This window comes from Elaeis guineensis, chromosome 13, assembly GCF_000442705.2.
Source record: "Elaeis guineensis isolate ETL-2024a chromosome 13, EG11, whole genome shotgun sequence".
In the NCBI taxonomy this organism is placed as follows: Eukaryota; Viridiplantae; Streptophyta; class Magnoliopsida; order Arecales; family Arecaceae; genus Elaeis; species Elaeis guineensis.
Window position 1 is genome coordinate 20,097,179 of NC_026005.2, and position 24,612 is coordinate 20,121,790.

The window sequence follows — 24,612 nt, forward strand, 5'->3', positions numbered from 1 at the left end:
ACCTAATTCTTCTCGAGACTTTGATTTGATCAAGTCCATAGCCTTGAACCTAACCTAAATTCATTTGGATTTAATTGAGCTCTTAATTATAAATCCAAGAAGATTTAATTAAGTCAATTAGTTGGCATAATTATCCTAACATTATCTCTTCCATATCTCCTAATTATCTCTAAGTATGCATATGGAATAAATAGAAGAATAGATGGCATAATTTTTCTTTTTTGAAAATTATTGAGCGTCATATCCTAGAGGAGCCCACCCCCTCTTATGTGTCATGGTATGAAAGAGAGAGGATGGGATTCATGCTCCATCTCTTATGACTGGAGATCCCTTTGTGGGGTGCCAAGAGTTGGCGTCCCAACCACCTGACATGTATTCCATAGATGGCTATTGTACATGCTTAAAAGGGCTGATTCATTACCTTTTATATCTGATTTTATTTGACATAAATCATATTTATAAGGCAGAGGATTCTTATAAGATCAAGATCTACCTTTTTAAGATGACAGGACTCCTAATATGTGTCAGGACTTATGTCTATTTAAAAAGAGATCTTTAAGATTTCTTAGTATTGATTTTTCATCAAAAAAATATTCTCTCTCTCCATCTCCACACCTCTTCTCTCTCATATTCTTCCTTTCCACGCCCCAAGGTTGGGTGTTCTCTTTTCCACATGCCTAGAAGGAGTTCTGGTAAAAAAGAAGAAGGCCGTAGATCAAAGAGTTGATCTCTCAGTTAAGATCAAACGAATTGATCAAAATCCTCAAGATCAAAGCCGAATACTTATGTGGCTCCATCTTCTACGAATCCGAGATCATCTGAAACGGTGAATTTCTACCCGCGCAAAGATAATGAGATATGATCTCATATTTTTTTTAAATTTCAGATTAATTATATATGCTTTCTTCTGGACTTGGATAGGTTTAAATCTGATATTTTGCATGTAAGATTAAAAAATTTAATCTAATTTATTTTTCGCTACATGTTTTCAAAACTTTAAAATCTACAAATGCTGCCTAACCTGTTTTCTATCAGTCTTCTCTCCTTTGTTTCGTATGTCTTCTTCCTCCTTTCCATCTAAACATGACCATAAGCTGCATCAGATAGTAGGTTATTGAATTTATGAATGGACCAGCATCTATCAACAAGAGCTCAACTGACTCTCCCCTCTCCATCCTCATTCAGAATATTTCTGAATTTTCAACATACAAATGATTCCAAATTCCTGTTTGTAAACTCAGCAGGACCGTCGAAACAAACTCAAGTGCAGAAACCAACCAAGCTATGAATCAACTTGATGCATCGATCAAGAACAGCACAATCAGCTGAAAGACAATTTCGCTGCTAGCCACCACAGTTTACTGACATAATTGTTACTTTCAACAGAAGAGTTAGTCAACAGATGCATACAGTGAACTCATAGGATTTATTTGGACTTCTAACAGCACAGCCCACCCACTGATTCGTAGGAAGAAGTCCCTCCTTCGTCGACCAAAGTACGATCAGAGGTACTGGCTCGCCAGTTTGCCTTCCTTAACAATGTAGTTTTGTGGGGGGAAATCCTCTCCCTTGAAGTATTTATCCAACATGTCCTTAGTTCCAGCAGCATACCTCAGCTGCAGCATTTCAGTTTAAATTTAGCAATCAGATCACCTACCAGAAAGAGATAAAAAGCAGAAGTATAGATACTTGGTCAAAATTGACATACTTGGGCGTCAATGGTAGTTCCTGAAATATGAGGTGTCATTGCATGGTTGGGCATGTATCGCCATGGGTGATCCTTTGGAGCAGGCTGTGGGTACCACACATCACCACTGTAACCTGAAGATTGGGGAAAAAATGTGGTAACTCAAGCACCAAGTATGCATATATATATATATAACTTCCCAAAAAAAAAAAAGAAGGGACACGGTAAAAGTTTAGTGTATATATATATATATATATATATGATTTTTCTTTCTTGTTTTTTTTTGGAATAAGCCTCTTTTCAGGCAGCAAGAACCAGCTCACTGTGATTTGTTGGAAGAAGTGCACTTCCTGTAACCATAGCCCACGAAGATATGTTTACATAAGAATATATAGCGGAAGAATAAGAAATACTGACCTCCAGCCATAGTCACGAATTTTTGAGAGTTTTTTCTAACTTATATGCAATTCTACATGATGGGTATAGGGCTTATAAATTGCCTAAGTTAAGGATCCTCTACCTTATCTATTTTATAGACCTTCCTCCAATCAAGGAAGTTACAGCAACTTATCTAGTTGAAACCACCAAGCCTTATCCAGTTATCCCTCAATGAGATTATAGATATCTATTATAGGAGATAGTATTGAGGACCAATTATTTCATTTAAATTTTAAATAAAATCCAACTTTTCTCCCACTTAGTCCGAACACAATTTACCTTACGTGCTCATATATCCATAATCAACTGTCATAGGCTCAATCAAGAATAAGTACACGAATCATGATGGTAAGTCTTTTGATTAATTAAGTATTACCTTCTATGTATTACACTGCAATTCCCTTGTCTCAATGTGTTTCGCACTTTATGAATAAGCCTCAAATGCTTATTCGGATCCTTATAAACATAATGATATTAGTCATTCTCAAACATATATATATATATATATATATATATATATATATATATATATATTCTATTTCTTTGTTTGTCTTCTCCTTTGGATTGTGTGTGTGTATACACATATACATACACACACACGCACACACACACACACACAATCCAAAGGAGAAGACAAACAAAGAAATAGAATTTCATCACAAACATGTGTCATAGAAATATAACACCTCGAATCAATCAGAAAATAATAATTCTAAACTAAGTCCCATATGGGTCATATGATCCTTAAACAACATTGGTGGCATGCCTTTTATCAAAGGATTTGCAATCATCTGTTCAATGCTAATGCATTCAATGAGCACTTCATTTGATTTAATACGCTCCTTGATGGCTAAATACTTTATGTCGATGTGTTTACTTCGACTCCCGCTTTTATTATTCTTAGCCAAGAACACAGCAGCCAAATTGTCACAATAAATTCTTAATGGCTTAGACGTTGAGTCAACAATTCGAAGCCTAGAAATAAAATTCCTTAACCAAATATCCTGTGACGTCGCCTCAAAACAAGAAACAAATTCGGCTTCCATGGTAGAGGTAGCAACCAATGACTGCTTTGCACTTCTCCAAGATATAACTCCACCAGCAAACATGAAGATGTATCCTAATGTTGACTTACAAGAGTCAACACAACCAGCCAAATCAGAATCTGAATATCCAACAACTTCCAAATTGTCGGCCTGTCTATATGTAAGCATGAAATCTTTGGTACCTTGAAGATATCTCATAACCTTCTTTGCAGCTTTTCAGTGGTCTAAGCCCGAATCTGCCCAATATTCCTATTGCAAATGCAATGTCCGGCCTTGTACAAACCTGAACATACATTAGGCTTCCAACAGCTAAAGCATAAGGAATGTTCTTCATCTGTTCCCTTTCAAAATCATTTTTAGGACACTAGTTCAAATTGAACTTGTCACCTTTCATAATAGATGCTACACTAGGTGAATAATCTTTCATCCAAAATCTCTCGAGAACTTTATTTATATAAGCTTTCTGAGACAAACCCAAGATATCCTGAAATTTGTCTCTATGGATCTTTATGCCAATAACATAAGATGCCTCACTCATATCTTTCATATCAAAATTTCAAGATAAGAATTGTTTCACCTCATGTAACAATCCCATATCATTAGTTGAAAGCAAAATATCATCTACATATAAAACTAGAAAGATGATTTTACTCCCACTTACCTTGTGGTATGTATATTGATCCATGATGTTCTCAACAAAACCAAATGAAGAGATAACATTATGAAACTTCAAATACCACTGATGGGAGGCCTATTTCAGCCCGTAAATGGACTTTTTAAACTTGCAAACTAAATGGTCACCAGCATGTGAGATGATCTCTTCAAGTTGTTTCACATAAACCTCTGCTTCAAGATCACCATCAAGGAATGCCATTTTCACATCCATTTGATGTAATTTCATGTCAAAATGGACAACTAATGCCATGATGATATGGAAGGAATCTTTCTTAGAAACAGGAGAGAGTCTCTCTATAGTCTATTCTTTCCTTCAGAGTGAACTCTGTAGCAACAAGTCTGGCCTTGTAGCGCTCAATATTACCTAATGAATCCTTCTTGATCTTGAAAACCCATTTACAGCCTATGGATTTTGCTCCATCAGGCAACTTTACAAGGTCCCAAACTTGATTACTCGCCATAAGGTCTATTTCATCTATCGTAGCATCACACCATAATTTGGACTTATAACCGTTTATTGCTTGTGAAAACATCGCAGGGTCATCCTCTACACAAATGTCAAAGTCATATTCTTGTAGGTACATCTCATAATCACTAGAAATTGCATGTTTCCTTATCCTAGTTAATCTCCTCAATGCTGTAGCATTATCCTCTTGTGGAGGATGTTGCACAATGGGATCTGTCCCTTCAAGAGACTGTTCCCTGATAGGATCTTCTAAGACATTCTGTGGATCATTAAAGGTTGGTTGTTCAACACTTACCCTATCTAAATGGGCATCATAAAGAATAACCATTGTATCATTCACTATGGGATTCACATCAGAAATATGATCATCCTCCAAAATTATATTTTGAGATTGATCACTCCCACTATCCACATCATTCTCAAGAAACTTAGTATTTCTAGACTCTACAAATTTAGTGTTATGGGAAGGACAATAAAACTTATATCCTTTGGACTTTTCAGCATAGCCAACAAAATATGCACTAATAATCCTAGGATCTAACTTCCTTTCTTGTGGATTATACACCCGTACTTTAGCTAGGCAACCCCAAATGCGTATATGATTCAAACTCAGTTTCCAACATTTTCATATTTCAAATGGCATTTTAGAAACTACCTTAGTTGGAACTCGATTTAAAATATACACAACTGTTTCAAGGGCTTCTCTCCACAATGATGTAGGAAGTTTGGAGTTGCTTAGCATACTCCTTACCATATCCAATAACGTCCAATTTCTTCTTTCTGCTACATCATTCTGGTCTGGTGAGCCAGGTATAGTATATTGTGTTATAATACCATACTCCTCGAGAAACTTGGCAAATAGACCTGATGCTTGTTCACTTTCCATGTACCTACCATAATATTCTCCATCTCTATTTGATCTTATGATTATAATTTGTTTTCCACATTGCTTCTCTACCTCTGCTTTATATAAACTTTTAAAGCATCTAGTGCTTCATTTTTATTATAAAGCAGGTAGATATACATATATCGTGAGTAATCATCAATAAAAGAGATGAAGTATTTCTGACCACTCGAGCTCATATCTAGACAGCAAATATCAATGTGTATTATTTTTAATTTGTCAGAACTCCTCTTGGAACCCTTTTGTGTCTTATTGGTCTGCTTACCCTTAATGCAATCTACATATATATCAAAATCAGTAAAGTCAAGAGACTGAAGCACCCCATCCTTTACTAATCTTTTGATTCTCTCTATGGAGATATGTCCCAATCTCCGATACCACAAAATAGAGGATTTCTTATTCATGACACAATGTTTTATTCCAACGTTACCAATGCATAGCCGTCAGATTATAGGAAACATTATTATTCAGATGGAGATTAAACAAATCATCATCCAAAGTACCATTTCTAACCACAACTGAATTTTTCATTCAAATAAAAATAGTTCTAATAAACTGAAGAGAAAAACCTAAATGTAGGAGTCTTGAAATAGAAATTAAATTTCTCAAAAAATTTGGAATGTAAAAGGTTCGTTCTAAATCCAAAACATAACCAATACTTAAAATTAATCTACAAGTTCCAATGGCTTCCACATATGAACTCATCCGATTGCCTGAATAGATGTTTCATTCACTTTCCATCGATTTTTTTTGGTTTAAGAAACCCTACATGGTATTAAAAACATAGATTGTAGAACGAGAATCAATCCACCATGTGTTATGAGACACTTCAAACATATTACATTCAAAACACACTAAAGAGATGAGATTACCTTTCTTTTCAAGCCAAGCCTTACGTTTGGGGCAGTCCTTCCTCAAGTGTCCCTTCTTTTCACAGAAGAAACAATGGGCGTCCTCCTTGTTCTCAGAACTCCTTGTTCTCAGAACGGACAAGGACAATGCCTTTCCCTTTCTTTTATGGCTTTGCTTCTGACTCTTTGTGTAACCAAATGTGCACTCTCACCCATTTCTTGATTCAATCTCCCTTCTTCTTGCACACACATGGTCAAAAGTTCATTCACTGACCATTTTTTCTTATGTGTTATAAAAAATTTTAAATGGTCCATACTGAGAAGGGAGAGACTTGAGGATGAGTTGCACCAAGAATGAGCCAGAAATCTCAATCTCCTAGGACTTAAGCTGAGCAGCCATGTCCCTTATTTGCATTATGTGCTCGGGACACCGTTAGTGCTGGTGAGCTTCATTAATGACAACTGTCCTATTAAGGTGCTTGCAAGTGATTTATCTGAAGACTCTCAAATTGTTCATCAATAGCCTTCATGTAATCCTTGACTTTGTCACATGCAGGTATAGACCCACGAATGCTAGCCCTTATGCGAGATTTGATGAACATTATACTCAAGCGATTGGATCGCTCCCAACGTTCATATAATGCAATCTCAGCTGGAGTGCTAGAAACGGTAGGTGCAAGAGGCTCCTCCTTGCGAAGAGCATAGTCAAGGTCCATGCAGCCCAAATGAAGAAGAATTTTTTCCTTCCATGCCTTATGGTTGTCACCACTCAAGTAAATAATTTCAGATGAACTTTCAGATATAATCAAAGATGAAATTACTACAAAATATAAAATAAATAATTTAACAATGCTTACATTTCACAAATTGAGGCACATTGCATCGCGTATATATGGTATGCTTGCCAATGCAAGTCATACACAAAATAAGCATGAATAAGCATGTCATTAAAATCTACTTGTGGGCAAAAATTGTAATACACAATAATTCCATGCAAAAACTTTTATAATGAAACTAGAAATTACTCATATTTCGAAACACCTGTGGGTCAGTTAAGAAATAAAAATAGATTTCTATTCCATCCTAATTAAACATGCAAATACGATTATCTCCCTATGGACAAAGATATAGTGTACTTACACATTTAATTACAATTGATGTCTTTTAACCCAAATGTGATTTTTTTTTAAATAATCCTCAATGCATACACTCTTAAAGTTAAGGATGCTATCGCTACTCCTTAATCAATATATGCTAATCATATGACATCGAATTTGTAGATTAACACATAAATATGCACAAAAGATGTAACACTAATAATTCAATCTGAAAATTAAATTTTGTAAAATGCATACATCTTTGATTTAGACAAATTCCTTTAGAACTAATAGAAGTCCAGCCTAATTATTCAAACAGACCCAAATGAAAAATGAAATTAGATCCTTAAATAGGCTCCCATTATGAATTTATCTAATTTAAAAACATATTTATCACTTTATTTCTCAAAAGAAAAATATTTAACAGATCAATATATAAACCAAAAATATATATATCAAAATGTTGAGCATAAAACAAGGGTTAAAGAATATGGCAAAGAACGCTCTAAAACTCCCCCCATGCGCCCTTACACGCCGCCGCAAGTGGCCGACTTTAACAATTTTGGACCATTCCAAATCCATTTATGAGTGATTTAGGGAGGATTCTGTTGGATTGGTGCCCTAGAAGCCAATTGTTGACAGACACATTATGTATTTTCAGGATCTAAATTTTTACTTGTAATACTTTTACTATAAATAAAGGGCTTTTTCTTTCCAATCATGCTTATGTGTCCATGATTTGTCCTAGAAAGTAATAAAGATGATTTTTGTATATTCTTAAAGAGTTAAGAATTTGAGACATACATTAATTAGTGGTTAATTTTTAAATGCTCCCAATGAAAGAATCATCACGGAGGACAGTGATCAATCCATTTGAGATCGGTGTACGGTTCACCTCCCTTGTGGGCAGATGAGTCTTGGATCTGCAGTATAGAAACACTGGGATGAAGGTGCAGATAGTTGTTAGAGAACAACTTGCACTGAGCGTGACCAACACGAGAACCACATGGATGTCTACTCACTCGTCAGTAGTCTTCTCGATGCTGCAGTGGTATAAGTGATCCTTTGATCTGTGGTGATATTGGCTATTCGCAGCGAGGCTACTGAGTTTGACTGCACGTTCCCTTGGTCCCTAGCCATTCGGATCCTTGCTGTGTATGTTGGCTTCAGTGGGTTCAGGTTCGCTATTTGGAGTATGATGCACCTAGATAGAATTTATCGACCTTGGTATAAAAGGAGAAGTTCTATGTGATTTGCGAGATTTAGTTCAGAAAGTCTTTGGCCAAAGCAAGTATGAATACTGAAAAAGAGTTTCCATGGGATTCACAAATAAACTCAAATCGAGCCAATCTTACATAAGACTGACGATGGGATTTAACGAATTTTTCATGACCTCCGTCTAGTCGGGACTCACGATAGAATGACTAAATCATACGATAACTGCACCTAGGAGTTCGTATTTTCATTCTACTGGGTCACCACTACATACTGCTAGATGTCACTGGTGGATTGTGAGACTCATCAAGCGTCATCTTGATGATCGATGACCCTCGAAGGATAGAATTGAAAATATTCTAATCCATCGAAAAGAGTTTTGATGATATTGTGATAGAGATCACAATATATCTCATTATCAGATAGAATGAAACCTATGAGGTCACACATTAAGAGATTTAATCTCGAATTTGCCAATTGAGCTTATGAAGTTCCAATTGGGTTAAGATTTATTTGAAACTCTATTAGGTTTATGAGAATCATGCTAGCACATGGTTAAACTTAATTCTTTTCGGGACTTTGATTTGATCAAGTCCATAACCTTGAACCTAACCTAAATTCATTTGGATTTAATTGAGCTCTTAATTATAAGTCCAAGAAGATTTAATTAAGTCAATTAGTTGGCATAATTATCCTAACATTATCTCTTCTATATCTCCTAATTATCTCTAAGTATGCATGTAGAATAGATGGAAGAATGGGTGGCATAATTTTTTTTTTTGAAAATTATTGAGCGTCATATCCTAGAGGGGCCCACCCCCTCTTATGTGTCATGGCATGAAAGAGAGAGGGTGGGGTCCATGCCCCATCTCTTATGGCTGGAGATCCCTTTATAGGGTGCCAAGAGTTGGCGTCCCAACCACCTGACATGTATTCCATGGATGGCTATTGTACATGCTTAAAAGGACTGATTCATTATCTTTTATATTTAATTTTATTTGGCATAAATCATATTTAAAAGGTAGAAGATTCTTATGAGATAAGGATCTACCTTTTTAAGATGACAAGGTTCCTAATATGTGTCAGGACTTATGTCTATTTAAAGGGAGGTCTCTAGGGTTTCTTAATATTGATTTTTCATCAAGAAAACCTTCTCTCTCTCCATCTCCACGCCTCCTCTCTCTCATATTCTTCCTTTCCATGCCCAGAGGTTGGATGTTCTCTCTTCCACATGACTAGAAGGAGTTCTGGTGACTTAGAGATCAAGGATCGAGGAGAAGAAGAAGAAGGCTGCAGATCAAGAAGTTGATCTCTCAGTTAAGATCAAAAGAGTTGATCAGAGTCCTCAAGGCCAAGATTCTTCTTGAGAAGAAGAATCTTCTACAAGAAGAAAAGTTCGAGATTGATCCTGATGGATATCCGTAGAGGCCGGACACGTGTACGGCTCTATCTTCTACGAATCCGAGATCATCTGAAGTGGTGAATTTCTACCCGCGCAAAGGTAATGAGATATGATCTTATATTTTTCTTAAATTTCAAATTAATTATATGTGCTTTCTTCTGGACTTGGATAGGTTTAGATCTGGTATCTTGCATGTGGGGTTAAAGGATTTAACCCGATTTATTTTTCGCTGCATATTTTCAAAATTTTAAAATCTACACATGCTGCCTATCCTGTTATCTATCAGTGGTATTAGAGCCAGATTTTTTGAAAACACATATGATCTGATTTTTATGTTAGATCTGAAAGTTTTAATAATTTAAAATCAATTTTGTGCTGATATAAGATTGTCCTGGTATAGGGTTTACCTCCTATACTGCAAAGGTTGTCCTAGCACGAGATTGATTGATTTTAAAAATTATTTTGAAATAATTAAATCAAATCTTTTAGATCTGAAAATTAACATATATGATATGTTTATTTTTGATTTAGATCTGAAATTAAAATGATTAAAAGTTCACATCAAACTGGCATAAAGTTGTCCTGATATAGAGTTTACCCCATATATTGTAAAGGTTGTCCTAGTTTGATGTGAATCAATTTTTGAAAAGGTGCTTTCAAAATATTTTAATCATTATTTTATATCTGATTTTATATATATTTGATATGTGTAAATTTAGTTTTAGATCTGAAATTAATGTATTTGTGATGCATATTTAATTTAGATCTGAAACTATATATATTCGATATATGAAACTAGGTTTAGATCTGAAACAGTTTCAAGATCATAAGCCATTAATAGCATGCAATGAAATATAATCTAAAATCATTTTTAGATCTAAAATTAAGTTGTTGCATGTGGGTATGGGTTGAACAAATTAGGTCTAAGTGATCAAACTACAATTAGGATCTAATTGATTAGATCAGGCTAAAACCTATTTTTTGATTTTGAGCAGTTGATTGAACCTAATCGATGGATGATTGAGATTAGATCAAAGGGGTTCAAAGTCGACTTTAGTTATAGTTGGTCGCATCGATTCACATTTTGATGTGAGTTGATTGACTCAAGACCAAAATTTGGCTAAATGACTCGGATCCGTTTCAATAGATTAATCTAATCGATTCTAATCGACCAATTTGATGTCTAAAACAAGTATTTAGATGGTGGTTATTTAATTGGTTCCGTTGTTTGACCTGACCAATTTTGATTGGTGTCTAAGAAAAGCAACGGGAGAACCCCCACGCATCTTAACTTACCTAGCCATATTGGAAGATTTAGTTTCGTATTAGGTTACTTGTTGACTCGAGTTCACCCATGCCAGCTAGACTGGTTAGACATATTGATGTACTAATCTAATTTAATCAGTCGGATATCAGATCTACTGATTTAGAAAAGACCTAAATCCAAATCTCCTCATTAAATATTAAGTCTAGAGGTCTTCCATCGTTGTAGAGATGTGGGTACCTTCCTGACGTTGATCATTTTCGGCTGGTTACAGTGGTTCGATTGCATCAAAAGGTACAATCACTCTATTGACATGTGATGTCTCGGGTTAGAGATGGGGTTGGGCCCAATAACTATTAGATGAGGGTCTCAATGACGGCTTTGCACCCACTGGTGAACGATGGGTTTGACTTAACTAAGGAATGTACCCATAACTGTTAGGTGAGATCACAGGACTTAGAGACTTAGCCCGCTGCATCTTACTTAATGAAGCAATGGATAAAGTATTGTCCACTCATCGATCTGTACTCATCAATAACTGTTAGGTGAGGTGTGTATAGATTAATGAGACCGCAGTACCCACTTGAAACCGATCGCGTATAAGTTTTCGTTTCTCCACCTGAGGAGTGTGGGAGATTCGAGAAAATAGTGGGAGTTTTTTGTTTGTTTTTAAAGTTCCTAAAACAAACAATATTATAAGTATAAAATTTAATTAGAAACTGTTCTCTCTGCAGATAATCATGTCAAGTTCAAACCTTTTAATCCGAATCCTCGATACAAATAGGTTGACCGACACCAATTACAAAGACTAGCTCCGAAATTTGAGAATCGTTCTCAATTCCGAAAAGCTCACCCATGTCCTCGATCAGGAAGCGTCTGAGTTATCTGGTCGCCCATCCGTTGATCAACGAAATACACTTGAAAAGTGGATGGACGAAGATAACAAAGCAAAGTGCTACATCTTAGCATCCATATCCAACGATCTTCAGCAACAGCACGAAGATATGAGGACTGTCAAAGAAATGCTAGTTCACCTGCAAGAGTTGTATGGTGAACAGAGTCGCACAGCTCATTTTGAAGTCTCCTGGAGATTTTCAGAGCAAAGATGCGTGATGGGCAGGCCGTCAGTGATCATTGTTTGATAATGATCAAGGACATAGAGGAGCTTCAGAAGCTCGGTATGAACATGGACAAAGAACTACAGGTGGATCTGATCCTCCAATCTCTTCCTGACTCATATGGACAGTTCATTATAAACTACCATATGAATAAGATTGATGCTACTTTGTCAGAGTTATTGAATATGCTGGTGACTGTAGAAGGCATCTTGAAAAGTTCAAGGGGCACAGTTCTGGCTGTGGAGCGGGCTTCCTCCAAACAGAAGTCTTCTTTCAAGAAGAAGAAAAAGCCCGCAAAGAAACAAAAGAACGAGGCCAAGCCCAAGAAACAAGTTTCGAAAAAAACCGACGATAAAGGAAAATATTTTCATTGCAATGTCGAAGGCCACTGGAGAAGGAACTATCCGACCTACCTGGCAACTGTCAAAACAGGAAGAAGGATGGGCCTTCTGAAAGTATGTCTGAGTTGCTTGTTATAGAAACTAACCTAACGGTTTCCTCTTCTTCTAGTTGGGTTCTTGATTCTGGTTCAAGTGTTCATTTGTGTACTTCAATGCAGGGTCTTGAAGAAGTTAGGAGGCTGAGGGAAGGCGAAATCACTCTCCGAGTCGGCAATGAAGCAAGGATTGCTGCTGTGGCCGTTGGAACCTATCCTCTGCGACTATCGTTGGGATTTAGTTTGTTTTTGAAAGACTGTTACTTTGTACCTGTAGCCAGTAGAAATTTGTTTTCTATCTCTATGCTGGCACAGAATAATTACAATTTTCATTTCAATAAAGATATGTGTTCTATTTATTTTGAAAATGAACTTGTGGCACGTGCTTTCTTGATTGACGGTCTTTACCATTTGCATACCGATGCAAGTGTAAACATTAAAGAGCAAATTGTGAATGCCATAGGATCTAAGAGATCTAGAGATAGGATCAACCAAAAGTATCTGTAGCACCTTAGGCTAGGCCATATTGGAGAGGACAGACTCAACAAACTGGAGAAAGATGGTCTTCTTGGACCATTGACTTTCGAGTCTTATCCAGTCTGTGAATCATGTCTTCAAGAAAAAATGGCCAAACTGCCTTTTGTGGGACAAGGAGAAAGGGCCACTGAGATATTAGAGCTGGTACACACTGACGTGTGTGGTCCATTTGATGTAGAAATCAGGGGTGGCTATATCTACTTCATAACCTTTACTGATGATTATTCACGATATGGTTTTGTGTATCTAATGCACTAAAAGTTTGAAGCCTTTGAAACGTTTATAGAATTCAGACATGAAGTAGAAAAATAGACCGAAAAACTCATAAAGGTTCTTTTATCAGATCGAGGAGGAGAATACCTTAGTGAAGAATTTCGGACCTATCTCAAAAAAAATGGCAGTCCCACAATGGACACCTCCAGGAATACCTCAACTCAATGGGATATCCGAGAGGAGGAATTGAACCCTATTGGATATGGTTCGGTCTATGATGAGCTTCACAGATCTTTCTGACTTTCTTTGGGGACATGCTTTGCTGTCTGCGATTCATCTCTTGAATCGGATTCCCTCTAAATCCATTCCTACCATACCATATGAGTTATGACATGGTAAAAAATCAACTCTTGGGTATCTCAAGATTTGGGGATGTCCAGCCCATGTCAAGAGACAGCAGACGGACAAGTTAGAGCCTAGGTCCTTTAGGGCTCATTTTATAGGGTATCCTAAGGAAACCATGTGATACTACTTCTATATTCTTGAGGATCACAATGTAATTGTGAGCCGTCATGCCGTATTCCTGAAAAAAGAATTTATTCAAGATGGAGGCAGTGGGAGGAAGATTGAGCTCGAAGAGAAAGTCTCTGAAGAGCATCGAGTTCGAGAACCTGAACTCAGTAACGAGCCAGTAGATGTGATACCTCCTCCACCTCGTAGATCAAATAGGGTCTCCCATCCTACTGAAAAATACTTAGGTATTCTTATAAAAAATTTAAAGAAAGCATTCCTTGTGGGAGATAGGGACATTAGGAGTGATCCCAAAACCTACGATGAGGCAATATTAGATGTAGACTCCGAGAAATAGATGAAAGCAATGAAGTCAGAAATTGACTCTATGCATTCTAACCAGATTTGATCCTTAGTAGATCCAACTGAAGGTATTGTACCTATTGGGTGTAAATAGATTTACAAAAGAAAATTGGATCGGATGGTAAGATAGAGACATATAAGGCAAGGCTAGTTGCGAAAGGTTATAGTCAACGCGAAGGCATCGACTATCATGAAACCTTTTCTCCCGTAGTCATGCTGAAATCCATCCGTACTCTTCTTGCTATAGCAGCATTTCATGATTATGAAATTTGGCAGATGGATGTAAAAACTACTTTCCTAAATGAATATCTTGAGAAAATATCTATATGGAGTAGCCTCTGGGTTTCATGTCCAATGATAGTGATCACAAGGTCTGCAAGCTGCAAAGGTCCATATATGGACTCAAGCAAGCATCTCGGAGTTGGAACACTCGCTTCAATGATATGATCAAAATATTTGATTTCATCAAACACGAGAAGCCATGTGTGTATAAAAAGATCAATGAGACGCTGTCACATTCCTCGTATTGTACGTGGATGACATCCTCCTGATTGGGAATGATATTTTCATGCTGACATCGATCAAAGTATAGTTGTCGAAAGAGTTTGCCATGAAAATCTAGGAGAAGCTTCCACATTCTTGGTATAAAAGTCTATAGAGAAAGATCTAAGAGAATGATAGGACTCTCACGGTAATATATATAGAGGAGGTGCTGAAGAGATTCAGCATGGAAAACTCCAAGAGGGATCTTTTGCCTCTTAGACATGGCATTTATCTCTCCAAGAAGATGTGTCCAGATACACCTGAGGAGATCCAACGCATGAGCAAGATCCCTTATGCTTCAGCAATAGGGAGCCTCATGTATGCCATATTATGTACACGTCCTAATATAGCACTTGCCGTGAGGGTCACGAACAGATATTAGGCAAATCCAGATGAAGAACACTGGATTGCTGTTAAAAACATCCTTAAGTACTTGAAAAGGACTAAGGATTTAATGTTGGTCTTTGGTGGAGGATCAGAGCTGAAAGTTGAGGGATACACCGATTCAGACTTTATGGTTGATGTCGATAATAGAAAATCTACATCGGGGTGTATCTTCTTGTGTAATGATGGTACAGTTAACTGAAAGAATTCCAAGCAGTCAATCATTGCAGATTCGACCATAAAAGTCGAGTACATCGCCACCTCTGAAGCTGCTAAGGAAGTCTTTTGGTTCAAGAAATTCGTTGCAGAGCTGGATGTGATGCCATCAGATGTCATTGCACTGCACTGTGACAACAACGGCGCTATAGCCCTTGCTAAGGAGCCCAAGTCTCACCAAAAGTCCAACACATAGAGCGACGATTTCACATCATACGCGAATACCTCGAAAAGAAGTTCGTCAAGGTGCAGAGAGTTGACTCCGCGCTAAATGTAGCGGATCTACTAACCAAGCCTCTCAGCCAACAGAAGATCAAAGCTCATCATGAAAAGATGGATCTAAGTATATGGCCAATTGGCTTTAGGTCAAGTGGGAGTTTGTTGGATGTACCCTAGAAATCAATTGTTGGCTGACACATTATGTATTTGCAGGGCCTAAATTTGTACTTGTAATACTTTCATTATAAATAAAGAGCTTTTTTTTTCAATCATACTTATGTGTCCATGATTTGTCTTAGAAATTAACAAAGATAATTTTTATATATTCTTAAAGAGTTAAGAATTTGAGACATACATTAATTAGTGGTTAATTTCTAAATGCTCCGATCAAAGGATCATCACGGAGGATAGTGATCAATCCATTTGAAATCGATGCACAGTTCACCTCCCTTGTGGGCAGATGAGTCTTGGGTCTGCAGTGTAGAGACACTGGGATGAAGGTGTAGGTGGTTGTTAGAAAATAACTTACACTGAATGTGACCAACACAAGAACCACATGGATGTCTACTCACTCGTTAGTGATCTTTTCGATGCTGCAGTGGTATGAGTGGTCCTTTGACCTGCGATGATATTGGCTATTCACAGCGAGACTACTGAGTTTGACTGCACGTTTCCTTGATCCCAAGCCATTCGGATCCTTACTGTGTATGTTGGCTTCAGTAGATTCAGATTAGCTGTTTGGAGTAGGATGCACCTAGATGAAATTTATCGATCTTGGTAGAAAAGAGAAGTCCTATGTGATTTGCGAGATTGAGTTCAGAAAGTCTTTGACCAAAGTAAGTATGAATACTGAAAAAGAATTTCTATAGGATTCACAAATGAACTTGAGTCGAGCCAATCTTACATAAGACTGACGATGAAATTTGACGAATTCTCCATGACCTCCATCAAGTCGAGACTCACGATAGAAGTACTAAATCATACGATAACTGCACCTAGGGGTTCGTATTTTCATTCTACTGGATCGTCACTACATACTGCTAGGTGTCACTTGTAGATTGTGAGACTCATCGGACATCATCTTGATGATCGATGGCCCTCGAAAGGTAGAATTGAAAATATTCTAATTCATTGAAAAGAGTTTCGATGATATTATGATAGAGATCACAATATATCTCACTATCATATAGAATGGAACCTATGAGGTCACACATTAAGGGATTTAATCTCGAATTTGCCAATTGAACTTATGAAGTTTCAATTAGGTTAAGATTTATTTGAAACTCTATTAGGTTTATAAGAATCATGCTAGCACATGGTTAAACCTAATTCTTCTGAGGACTTTGATTTGATCAAGTCCATAGCCTTGAACCTAACCTAAATTCATTTGGGTTTAATTGGGCTCTTAATTATAAGTCCAAGAGGATTTAATTAAGTCAATTAGTTGGCATAATTATCCTAACATTATCTCTTCCATATCTCCTAATTATCTCTAAGTATGCATGTGGAATAGATGGAAGAATGAGTGGCATAATTTTTCTTTTTTGAAAATTATTGAGCGTCATATCCTAGAGGGGCCCACCCCCTCTTATGTGTCATGACGTGAAGGAGATAGGGTGGGGTCCATGCCCCATCTCTTATGGCTGGAGATCCCTTTGTGGGGCGCCAAGAGTTGGCGCCCCAACCACCTGACATGTATTCCATGGATGACTATTGTACATGCTTAAAAGGATTGATTCATTACCTTTTATATCTGATTTTATTTGGCATAAATCATATTTAAAAAGTAGAAGATTCTTATGAGATAAAGATCTACCTTTTTAAGATGACAGGATTCCTAATGTGTCAGGACTTATGTCTATTTAAAGGGAGGTCTCTAGGGTTTCTTAGTATTGATTTTTCATCAAAAAAATCTTCCCTCTCTCCATCTCCACGCCTCCTCTCTCTCATATTCTTCCTTTCCATGCCCAAAGGTTGGGTGTTCTCTCTTCCACATGCCTAGGAGTTCTGGTGACTTAGAGATCAAGGATCGAGGAGAAGAAGAAGAAGGCTGCAGATCAAGGAATTGATCTCTCAGTTAAGATCAAAAGAGTTGATCAGAATCCTCAAGGCCAAGGTTCTTCTTGAGAAGAATCTTCTACAAGAAGAAAAGTTCGAGATTGATCTCGATGGATACCCGTAGAGGCCGGACACGTATGCGGCTCCATCTTCTACGAATCCGAGATCATCTGAAGTGGTGAATTTTTATCCGCGCAAAAATAATGAAATATGATTTTATATTTTTCTTAAATTTCAGATTAATTATATATGCTTTCTTCTGGACTTGGATAGGTTTAGATCTGGTATCTTGCATGTGGGGTTAAAAGATTTAACCCGATTTATTTTTTGCTGCATGTTTTCAAAATTTTAAAATCTACACATGCTGCCTATCCTGTTTTCTATCAGATTCATGGCTTCATATGCTACTGGAGAGGTGGGGTGGAACCCATATGCCGCCTATGCACATGGGCGTGCATCCATGAATAAGTTATTTTTCTTCTTCAACTCAGAAAATTCGATCGCACGATGCAATCTTTGAACAACTATAACTCTCTCATTTCTTAATGAAATTGAGTAAATAATATGTCGTTGGAAAGCTCTTTGAACAAGGTTTCAAAAGACACCAGACTTGAAAGAAGAAACTCAATGTAGAGAGAGAAAAGGCCTTCGAAAAATGAATGTTTATTATGTTGTCAAAAAGTTGATCTCGTGAAAACTCACAATTTGCTCAATGGTTTCCAGCCAAAATTTAACCACACAATCCCCTTGAAGAAAGGAACATACCCTGTAAAAATCACGATCTAATATGCGCTCTACACAAAGATGCCATTAAAGGGTCTTTTCTCCATATTAATGAAACCGGAGAGCAAAACAATATTATTTGACAAACTAATCATATTAAAACATGTCATTTTATCATATAAATAATTTACCATTTAAGAGAAGGTGCATACACATGCTAGGCAGAGGAAAATTTGCTGCTCTGATACCACATGTAAACTATGACCCATGAAGATATATTTGCATAAGCATATATAGCGGAAGAATGAGAAATATTGACCTCCAGTTATAGTCACGAATTTTTGAGAGTTTCTTCGAACTTATGTGCAATTCTACGTGATGGGCACAGGGCTTATGAATTGCCTAAGTTAGGGATCCTCTACCTTATCTATTTTATAGGCCTTCCTCCCATCAAGGAAGTTACAACAACTTAAACAGTTGAAACCACCAAGCCTTATCCCTCAATGAGATAATTGATATCTGTTATAGGAGATAGTGTTGAGGACCAATTATTTTATTTAAATTTTAAATAAAATCTAACACTTCCACCATCCAACCATCCACTGGATACTATGATCACGAAAAAAATAAAAAGAACCACTTTCAGATGCTAGAGAATAGTGCATTGAGGGTTGCTTTGACATGATCCTTGATAAAAGAGAATTCTAAAACTGGACATCAAGCAGTAAAGTTGATTTTTCATTATTCCATCCCTTAAAATTTGATTAACCATCCTTCTATAACTAGTGAGATTCTTTCTCTTGACCAATCAGTCAATGAGAAACATGTCAGCCAAAACTTAGTTGACTAGGGACTTCCATCTTCTATTGCTTCAGAAATTACGTTTGTCAACTAAACTTGGCATCATTTGTGTTTCTTAATGACCTTGGAGCTTAAGCCTCTCTCTACTCTCCCACCCCACCCCCTCTTGGCCAACTGTAATCCTTTCTGGAACTCATTTGATAACTGTTGGCTTTCTTCTTGATCGGGACCATGACAAACTCTTGCAACTCCTTGGTGCCTTCTCGTACTATCTTATATCTGTGAAACTCAACCACATCTCCTTTTGAATATTCAACTGTTGTTCCACGTATTGTATTAAGAATGTCGAGCATATCCTACAAACACCATTTCCCCCATTTCCCAACTCAAATGCTTCAGCTATAGCCCCCATCATCTTGCAAGTTTTTTCTTTCCGACACTAGACTCACATCAGCAAGACTATATACATGTTTTTTTTTCAAGGTGATTGATCAATCCAATATATGCCCTTCCTACATTCGTTGCTGGGTCTGTGTCCATGTCAGATGCATCTGAGTTGTTATTTGCTCAAGAAACCACTGCTTTCCTCATGAAATCACGTCAATCAATTTTACTTCTCATAGCGAACATTTTGGAGTGCATAGTTGCATTAGACAAGCACCAGGTAATAGGCCTCCGCTCTGCATGTCTTTGCCACCTTAATATCCTTGCAGCTTTGAGACCAAACATTATTGCTCGACTCACATGATACAGCACTCCTATTTTCTCAAGACCCATTTTGGTCTCGAAATCCTTGTCACAAGACTTGACTATCATTCTTGACACTCATTAATGGGCCATTCCCAATTTACACTTGCTTGTCTATGAATTCGTGACAAGATCTCTTACAGTTTCACACAGTCTCTCTTCATGGTTAACCAATTGTTTCTAGGCAAGTTCATTCTACCCGATAATTTAACATGTTTGCTAGCATACAAGAGGAACCAAACTTCACTTTATCTGGACCAATTACCATGGTCCAGTCAAAACAAACAGGATAATGATTAGGTAAGTTGTGTTATCAGTTTATGACAGCAGCCTATAACTATGGTACACAAATAAACAAGGAAGATTTAACATGCAAAACCAGCTTAGTTTGGCTTCAACGCTCATACATCCATGGTAAAATGGTTTTTCAATCTCTTTTAAATGGACTACTATAACATGTTCATTCATGCATAAGCATCACATATGGTTCTGTAACAACTGTAATTTAACTCCTCCATAAACCTCCACACTTCAGATCTTACCTTGCATTATTAGAAAGATTATATAAGTAGTCCAGCTAAAGCTATGACTCAAACATCTAGATCCAAACTGGGACTGAGTTATCATACAAGATGATATCAAGAGTTGGATCACCATAACAAACAAGAAGTAAATTTTCACAAATGGGAAGTAGAATTTCAGATAGAGATTCAATTATTCCCCCACAAAACTAGTAGATGAACAGTAATATACCTGCAATGTGGCCACTGGAGCATGCATCTGCAACTGCTTGAGTATCCATGATTGCTCCTCGGGCATTATTTACAATGAGAACTCCCTTCTTCATCTTTGCAATTTTATCTTTGTTAAACATTCCTCTGAAGAAAAGAATAGTTACATAATGAAGAAGATGAGCATTTAATAGCATAGGATATATTGTGTAGACAGAGTCACAGATTTCGAAAAAATAGCAAACACATTATCCTGGTCAATGGACAGACAATGCAAAATAGCTAAAAATCAATAAGCACATCCTTGTTACATCTATTGACAGTAGACTTGCAGATCCAGCTTATGATCATCGCCCTATTATAATTCTAACAAGTTCAAATTTCAGTGATCACTGCCTACCTAAGCTGTATAAATAACAGTAATTTTTTTTTGCAATAAGGCATCTTGAATAGGTATTCCCTATATCCTGACATACTTAAGAGGAGTTGCAAACAATTACATGAATGGTTATTCTGACACCTAACTTTTGAGGAAAACTTGAATATTATTGAAACTTCAACTGCAGGAAAGTTTTAGTATTTTTGCTCTGGAAACCTTACAAAATGCAGAAATAGATGTCCTATGCTGATAAAGACAGGAGATATTTCCAACATGGAAATGAATAACAAGAACAAACTAAGAGCACTTGTCCAATGAAAAACAAAAACTGTAGTTCTAAAAGAAAGAGAGCACACCTTACCTCTCAATGATGTGATTCATCGTCGCCATGAAACTATAAGTGATAAAAGCTCTTCTTATGGAATGTATAACTCAAGTTATGAGAAAAATATTACCACCAGCATCTTTGTTAGTGCTATTTGTAGTTTGGTTACACCTCAGAAGCAATCTTTGTAGCTTACCATAACTTCATTATGCCTGCATATGCCTCTAGAAAGCTACCAGTGATGATAAATTGACTCTGGCATAAGTTTTTCCCCAGTGATCTATGCCAAATAAATTTTCTAGAAACATGAACCATTTCATATAGAATAAACTTAATTTTAAGTTGTAACTTTTGCAAAGGGACCTTAGGAGTTCCAAATAAAAAAACTGAAAAATTAAATTCATAACAAAGAAAACTAGACAGATCAAGAAAAACATACCTAGTTTTCTCAGTAAGAGGCATGTTGATAACAACAATGTCACACTTAGGAAGCATAGCATCAAGATCTTCCTCAAATTTTGCCCCAATGTCTTTCTCTAGTTGAGGTTCCATTTTGAGCCGATCATGGTACAGCAGATTGCAGTTGAAGGGCTTTAGACGCTGGAGCAAAAGCTTTCCAATGCGACCAGCCCCAACAGTCCCAACAGTCTTGCCTTCAAGGTCGTAGGCCCTATATGCAATGGCTGCAACATTCCATTCACCTTTAATCACCTGATGATAACCTGGAAGAAAGTTTCGAACAAGAATGAGAATTCGCAGAAGCTCATCTTCTGCAACCGAGACCACATTGCTTCCGGTGACCTCAGCAACAGTCAGTCCAGCTTCAGCTGCTGCTTTCAAATCTATGTGGTCAGAGCCAATCCCAGCAGTGAGAAGAAGTTGCAAGTTCTTGGCCTTCTTGATTCTCTCCGCCGTAACATAGGCCGGATGGAAGGGGGTGGATATTAAAACATGCAGATCAGGGATATGTTTCTCAAGCTCTGGGTAAGAACACAGAAATTTTAGTATTGCAACATCTAATCAAAGTGAGCATTAGATTAATAGACTGTCCAAATGTATATTACTTTATGACTTGAAAATGAGATATGTTATCCATCACAAATAAGGAAAGAGTGAATCCATGTGTTAGCCATGAATTTTGGAATCACATATAGACTTTGCACAATTTCAATTATACTGATGTTATATATGTTATAACATGATGCATAAAATGGCATTGATAAAGACTACATTTTAAACCAGTGAAATTATATGTGTGGTATAGGGCTGCAGAAAATTATTATAAAGCAGCATAAGCCAATAAGAGAGTCTTTTTTTTCCTCTTGTTTTCTGACGGTGTTTCCTCTTTGATAGATGAAAGCAATTCAGTGCACCAAAATTCCAAGGCAATTTCAAGAAAATAATTTAAACTTGCTAATAGTTGAGTGAACTGAAGCAAGATAAACAGTGCATTACTAGCTAAGAAGCATAGAATCTCCTACATGAATATATGTCTATCCATGTGATAGCCAAATATCCTGCCCATGGACTTCAGCCAATTCAGTGAATTCTTTTGTACCATACACTTACCAACTACCAAGAGTGAAATCCAAGGTCAAATGCTAGTTTGTCAAGTCTTTCTTCTACCAATCTGGTTTTCTTAGGTCTCCTTCCTCCTAATGGACCACATGACACACATCCAAACTCCTTTCCATATCTAGCTCCCTTCTGATCTTCCATGCAACTAACTCTTAAGAAAAATTGATAAATTTATCCCTCGATAGATTTGAGCAGAAAAATGTTTAAATTTAACCAATAATTAGTGTACGATTTATTGATATTGATGCATAGTTTCAGTTCACTAACTATTACACATTAAAATCTAAAGCTTACAAACATAATTAATTTTAAATCATCAAATACTGACCACAGTTCGGGCCTTCTTTGTCATCAGTGACAATGTACTGGTGGCCCTGTGATTCCAGCCACTCCCGAATGCCCAAGCTTCCCTCAGCGCACCCAAAGAAGTTAGGATTCATTGCTGCATATTCATTGGCCTTGTAGAACACTCCAACAATCTTTTTGCTCCCAGGGGAAGCCTGCATGATATCAAAAAATCAAAACCAGGCAACCATAGTCTGTACTCTTGAGGCATATGGTGATCCAAAGACCGAAAATGAATAAAGAAGTCGACTTCAAATCCCAGGAAACAAAATAGTGGCAGTGAAAAGATCTAAGGTTGCAGACTGCTTCAGAAAATTACACCTTATACATTCACTTCCGGGAGAATGATTTTGGCTTTTTCTAACAAAACCAGATTCTTGATACATGAAAAAATAATAATCCATATATGAAGACTACACTCAAGACGACTAAATAAGCAGCCAGCAATAAAGCTAAAGTTTTCTCATCTCATCTCTCGATAAAAAGGAGAAAAAAGGGAGGAAACAAAGCCTGGCAGATGGCTTTGTGTACAAAAATGGAAGAACAGTGTTCACTTAAACCTCAACTTTCACTCTAATTTCTATTAAGGGGAAGCACTTTCAGTGGAATTATATCAAAAAAATAGCAAACAAAATTTAAAACACTTAGAAACTGCTCCGAATCACTGCAAACAATGGGCAGGAAGCCCATCACCTGAAGCTCACTCAAACTAATACTTCAATAAAAAATAAAAAATGGAAAGCTAATTTTTGCATTACTTAATCCAAAAAGGAACAATTTCTCAAAGCTCAACTAGTAGTGTTCTAGTAATAAATTACCAAAATATACCAAAAACACTAAACACTCCAAATCACTCCATCTAGCAAGAACTGAAGCAAATAACCTGAAACTTCCTCAAAGTAGTACTTGAAAACAATTAAAGATGGAAAATTTATACGCTATTTTGTCAAAATAACTAAAAATTAATTTTTAAACAAGATTTGAGGAACAGGCAGCAGTACGATACTTAAAATGGGAGAGAAAAATAGGATGTCCTCCAAATCACTTCAAGAAGTGAGATCAAAAACAAACCACCTAAAAGTACTCGGAGTGATACTTAAACGAATCCAAAAAATGGAAATTTTAATAGATTACGTGGAGCTGTCTCGCGAGAGAAGAGGCATCAAGAACCCTCGGAGCCAGGGACCGAATCGCGTGCTTCATCGCCCGCAACGTCGCCATCGATTCAAAGTTAGAGGGGAGGAGTGTAGGGGCCTTGCGGGTAGAGGTTTGGGGAGATGGTGGCGAGAGTTCAAAGATACAAGAGACAGAGTGTGAGAGGCAGAAGAAGACGAAAGTGGT

General features: G+C 37.0%; 1 protein-coding gene across 1 annotated transcript; it reads right to left on the reverse strand.

The window, feature by feature from the left end:
• Positions 1–1,321: 1,321 nt before the first annotated feature.
• Positions 1,322–24,612, reverse strand: LOC105056297 (formate dehydrogenase, mitochondrial). The gene is made up of 6 exons (XM_010938442.3): positions 24,406–24,612; positions 23,255–23,426; positions 21,788–22,328; positions 20,667–20,791; positions 1,709–1,821; positions 1,322–1,616 (listed from the first exon to the last, which is right to left on the reverse strand). The coding sequence occupies exons 1-6, from the start codon at positions 24,490–24,492 to the stop codon at positions 1,503–1,505; spliced, it is 1,152 nt and encodes a 383-aa protein (XP_010936744.2). The 5' UTR covers positions 24,493–24,612; the 3' UTR covers positions 1,322–1,502.